Source organism: Larimichthys crocea, chromosome VIII (genome assembly GCF_000972845.2).
Source record: "Larimichthys crocea isolate SSNF chromosome VIII, L_crocea_2.0, whole genome shotgun sequence".
Classification (NCBI taxonomy): domain Eukaryota; kingdom Metazoa; phylum Chordata; class Actinopteri; family Sciaenidae; genus Larimichthys; species Larimichthys crocea.
Window position 1 is genome coordinate 27,941,909 of NC_040018.1, and position 5,741 is coordinate 27,947,649.

General features: G+C 39.1%; 1 protein-coding gene across 3 annotated transcripts in view; it reads left to right on the top strand.

Moving 5' to 3' along the window:
• The first annotated feature begins 479 nt into the window (after positions 1 to 479).
• Positions 480 to 5,741, top strand: part of LOC104936320 (uncharacterized) — a 15,458-nt gene continuing 10,196 nt past the window's right edge. The window contains exons 1-4 of one of the 3 annotated variants that reach the window (XM_027281801.1): positions 526 to 629; positions 1,123 to 1,205; positions 2,209 to 2,269; positions 4,086 to 4,622. In XM_027281801.1, the coding sequence (XP_027137602.1) occupies positions 2,265 to 2,269; positions 4,086 to 4,622 (542 nt within the window). In that variant the 5' untranslated portion in view covers positions 526 to 629; positions 1,123 to 1,205; positions 2,209 to 2,264. Of the gene's footprint in view, positions 630 to 1,122; positions 1,206 to 2,208; positions 2,270 to 4,085 lie in introns of all 3 variants that reach the window. The other 2 variants (XM_027281800.1, XM_027281802.1) reach the window with 2 other exon arrangements.

Below are 5,741 nucleotides of genomic sequence, written 5' to 3' on the forward strand. Positions count from 1 at the left end.
GGTTCTGGCTACATTTGCGCCCTGGGCGAACAACACCCCTGCCCTATCTAGCTATCCCACCTTGCCAACCACTAACTTGATAAGCAGTATAGAAAATTGGCAAGTTTTTTTTTTTTTTTTTTTTTTTTGCCCAAACCATAACTTGATACGCGTATAGAAAACTTGCAAGCGGCCCTGTTCACGGATCTACAAACAAGTCTTGTTGCCCCAGATTGAACTCTTCTCAAAGAAAGTTGAGAGCCTTCACAGCTAAACTGCTGTTTGTTGTTGGCTTCTCTCTCTCAGCAGCTCAGCAGCAGCTTAACAATGTTAACTGATGTCACCCACATTAAGTTGTCTGCAAATCTGCAGTTGTGAACAATTTCAGGTATATTCAATTTATGCATGCCTTTGCAGCAAAATGCTACTTTTCATGAAGAGGAATTGCAAAAGGAAGATGGAAAGGTTGAGATAAGGATGAGATCCTGGTGGGAGGGAGGAGAGATTCCACTGTGAGAGTTTCTGTGAAATCATGTGACCACAAAGTGTCTCCTCCCTCTGCAGGTGAAGCATAAAAACTCTGAGCAGCGAGTGTTTGCTGCTCTTCCTCCTCCTCAGCCTCACAGAGCGTCCTGAAGCCGACAACACAGGTAAATGATGGAAGACTTTAAAAAGCTTAGAATGGGACAAAGATGAACTCGGCATGATAACTGATATTTACAGATGTCTTCATTTAACAACGTGTTAAGTTCATTGTTTTACAATAACACTGAAATGAAATGACAGCTAAAAATTGGTGGTGGGAATAGATTAATTTTTTAAAATGTAGATTAAAATGGCTCATTCAGAATATGTGTGCTACCTATAGTGACTGAAAGTCTTTGAGAACGGGTTTCTTCAGCCAGGTGGCCATTAGACCAGGGGCTCATCTCCTGTTTCCAACATGCATCACTGACTGCTTGAGAAAGCTGTTCTACTTTGATACTTGGTGATGAGAATAAATCATGTTCAATAAGATGTACTTGTGTTTATTCAGTTAAACATTAAGTTTGAACTGTAAGTCTACATAAGAGGTCGTGATGAACTGTTTACAGTCAGTAGCTTTGTGTCAATCAGTCCAAGCTCTATTTCTCCTTCTTCCAGCAGTCACTCAGGCAGACCAGCTTGTTCACATGGTGACTAACTAGATCTCCTCCTCTGCACAAACTTCCATTGGGAAGCTTCTGGTCCGTAGTGTCTATACTATACTATAGCCAGCCACAAGGGGGCTCACTTTAACTTGACTCATTTATTGACATGTTTGCAGAGGTATGTGACAGTACAGCTTACCGGGGTGAAGGCGGGCGGGTGTAGACGATCCTACACCGCGTAAATGACAGATCAGTCACAGTGCGCCTCCTTGTGGCTGGTTATAGTGTCTACAGGTCATAGGTCCGCACCCTTCATAAAAGTGACACTAAAAACTCAAAGTACTCTTCAAATAAAGTTTCTCCAAACGTGTTTGTTATTCTAGGTAGTTATTATCACGATAATCCATGTCCAAGAGTCCATTTCCCCAGATAAGATGGGTTTTATTCGTTATATGCCACTATAAACACGCTCTGACCTCCTCAAGCTTTTATTTTGGCACTTCCGGTTACCGGCATTTGAATTTGCATATTAGCTAAATATTTAGTTTCACCCGAAACATTTAAATTTATATTTAACATTTAGATTTATATTTAACATTTAGATTAACATTTAGATTTATATTTAACATTTAGAACGTTATCTATTTAACATTAGATTAACATTTAGATTTAACATTTATATTTATATTACCATTTAGATAACATAGATTAATATTAACATTTAGATTTAGATTTAACATTTAGATTTAGATTTATATTTAACATTTAGATTTAACATTTATTTATATTTTGCATTTAATATTTAGGTGTAACATTTAACATTTGTATTTAAATATTTAAAATATCTCTAAGTTCACAAATATTGTTCTAAATGTGAAAAAAAGTGACTCTCAAAAATTCAAACCAGTTTTTTTAAACATTGTTTTTAGCTAAATGTGACAAATTGTTGCTGTTATTTTCAGAGCGAGACGCTTTACAAACGGCACTACATAGATAACGGCCCACCACTAATACAAATATAAATATTTCTTTGTTGTTCTTTGCTGCTGATATAACTTTTTCATTATAGATGACTGAAAACAGTATTTTTTTTTTCCAGACACCAACACCAGTTTGAACCCGTGTGGAGCTCTCTCTGCCAGACATCACCATACGATGGAGTAAGTGACATTAAGAATTCCTGATTGTGACAATGTGCAAAGAGTACTGGTCTATTTTTAGTGAGATAAATATGCAAAAGCAGTCGATTAGAATTGATTGGTTGGCAGCAACAGGTTTAAAAAAGTTGAAGCGATGGCGGCAGAGTTCCTGGATCTGGTTTCTATCCGGTTAGACGACCTTTACAGCACAAATCATTCATCCAAAACAGTGATCAGTCAGATTCATGTAATTATATTATATTTCATTTGATTTTTTTCAAACACTCTTTTTATTTGTAACAGTTTTGAGTTTGTTTCTGTGTTTCCTGTTTTATTTTGTAGTCTGTCTTGTCTTCACTTCCTGTCTTGTTTCCCACCTTTTTGATTTTGCACCTGGCTCTGATTAGTCCTGCATGTCTGTTTACTTCCTGTGTTTCCTTGTCTGTCCGTTTGTGTTGCTGTCTGTGTTTTCTACTTTGTTTCTCAGTGTGTCCGAGTCCCTCATGTTTTTATGTTTCATGGTTCTGGTTCTGGTTTCTGTATTTGTATCTTTTCTGTTTTGGACCCTGCCCTTTGCTTTTGCCCTTTTGGATTAGTTGCTTGTTTCTTTGAGTCTTGTGTTTGTGTTTTTTGCCTGGTTTTCCCAGCTGCTTTTTGGTTAGTCTGTTTTTTGTGTCCTTTGTATCCTGCTCCTGTGTTTCTTTGTGTTTTTTCCCTCGCCGTTTAGTTTTGTCATTAAAGTTAACATTTGTGTTATTGTCTGCATTTGGTATTTGATTTTCAGAGTTTAACATACGAACAATATTTTGACATGTAGATATCAATGGCACAGATATACAGAAAGAGAAGAAGGGAAACAATGCACAAAACACACAAGAAGCAACTGAAATGAAAAGGATCGAGTAGCTCAGTGCTGTCTTCATATTAACACCAGACTAGTTTGTGGGACGTGTTGGTTTACTTTTGTCGAGGTAATTTGATGGAATTTGTCTTCACACCCTCTCAATGAGAATTAAATTATTTCTCACTGTAGATATTGCATAACATGTTTCAAAAGGACAGAGTGAGTCAGGGGTCGAGCCTGCTTCCAGTTTAGTAAAACCAGACTGTGTGCTAGAAGAGATAAAAGTTATCATGTTATATTGAGAGTTAGTACGAGACCAGGTTCTTTAACTCTTTTGACAGTATGCTGCTATTCTCGGACAGTGCCAGAACATTTATGGGCTAATGAGGCTGGTGATTGACCACATCTGTCACATGCAGGATTTATATGTGGATCCATTGTACAGAGCTTTGCCTTCGATAAATGCAGTCGATGAAGTACTTTAAACTGTAAGAGCCCATGTTTCGCACAGACCGAAGGGGAGTGCACCAGCTTCAGGGCTCCTGTCCATCATGTTCATCATTTATGACTGTTCCCAGGTCATTTATCCAGACTGGTTTTAGACGATCTAAAGAGGTGGCACAGTTTAAACATGAAAATGCATTTTAAAGAGTAGAGATTCCTCTTTTTGTCAATGGATTCAATAAAAATATAAACTCCATTCCAGAATCTTTTTTCCTTTGCCTGGGGCTCGGATCTCACCACGTACATCTTCCCAGTCAGGTCAAATCCAGAGCTGCCCATTGATATCAGTGTTTTGTCCGAGATAAGACGAATACATTTATAAAATTAAAACAGAGCTATCCCACGCTGCCTCTACTCCATCGTGGTGGAACCAGAAGCCTTTGTTATTACTTTTAACAATTAATATAAAATAACATGTTTAATATTTACAAGCAGGGAAGGCCAAAAGCTATATATGAAATTAAATATGTAAATGATCTTCTTCTACAGGAATACAAACACATCACACATGAAGTATCTGGACATCCTCTCTAAAAGTGTTCTGGTCCGTCCAGGATCTCCTGCTGTCTACAAGCTGACACCAAAGAAAGAAAAAAATGGAACTCTAACAAAAATGAGTCTTGGTGAAAAAAATGTGAACAAGACAAACAAAACCATCTTGCTTGTGGGTGAAACAGGAGCAGGAAAATCTACTCTGATCAACGCTCTGGTCAACTACACCATGGGAGTGAAGTGGGAGGACGATGTCTGGTTTCAGATCGTAGAGGAGGAGGAGAAAAGGCAATCAGAGAGTCAGACATCAGATGTGATCGTGTACCAGATCTTTGGTTTTGAAGATAAACCTCTGCCCTACTCTCTGACCATCATCGATACTCCTGGATATGGAGATACCGGAGGGATTGACCAAGATGACAAGATCAGTCAAAGATTATTAGACTTGTTTCGCTCAGATGGTGGAGTTCATGAAATTAATGCAGTAGGTTTGCTGCTGAAAGCAAGTGACAACCGACTGAGTGACCGACTGAGATACATCTTTGATTCAGTGGTGTCTCTGTTTGGAAAAAACTTGGAGAAGAACATTGTTGCCCTCATCACACACTCAAATGGTGTGACACCTGAAAATGCTCTGAAAGCTCTCGAGGATGCAAACATTAAATGTGCCAAAGATGAGGAGGGTGAGATTGTTCATTTTATGTTTGATAACCTCCAGCCCAAAGAGAAAACAAAGAAAAATGAGTTTTCTTTAAATAATGCATGGCGTACAACAGAGGAGGGAATGAGACAGTTCACAGAGTTTCTGAAAGAAACTGGACCTCAAAAGCTGGGGACAACCATGGAAGTTCTGAATGAGCGAATCAGACTGATGGCCTGCATCCAAAACCTGCAAGAGAGAGTTCAATATACTGAACTAAAGCATAAAGAAATCAGACAGACTCAAGAAGCTCTGAAGAAACATGGAGAAGAGATGAAGAACAATAAGAAGTTCACTGTGGAAGTTGATGAGGTCTACAAAGAAAAAGAAACAGTCAGTGGTGGGAGGAGGTGGTGGGCATTGTGGATGAATTATGAAGGAGCTGTCTGCTGTACAGTCTGTGAGGAGAACTGTCACTATCCTGGATGCACACTGGCCTGGTATGCAGAACACTGTGAGGTCATGAAAGGTGGCCGCTGCACTTCATGTAAAGGGAAGTGTGCTGCAACAGCTCATGTGAAAGAAGAGTGGATCTATGTGAACAAGACAAGGAAAGTTCAGAAGACCTTAGAAGACGTGAAAAAGAAATATGAAGAGAACAAGGCAGAAAGTGAGAACAAATCAAGTCTTTTGGAAAAACTAGAAAAGGAAGTGGAAGAACTTCAGAAAGAGAAAGATCAGTGGCTGGAAGAGTCCTTTAACCATGTTGTCAGACTGGAGGAGATCGCCCTGAATGTTGATTCACTGTCCACACAAGCCCACTTGGACTTCCTGATTGAGAAGATGAAGGACAAAGGAGAGACAGAGAAGGTCCAGAAACTGGAAGAGATGAAAAGACGAGTGGGTGAAAGAAGCCAAGGAGCTCTGCGCTACAGGTTTGGTCAACTAAAACAGCAGCTGTTAAAGGAGTGAAGAACATGTGGCCGTTTAGAAAAGAAGGTGACACTGATGGT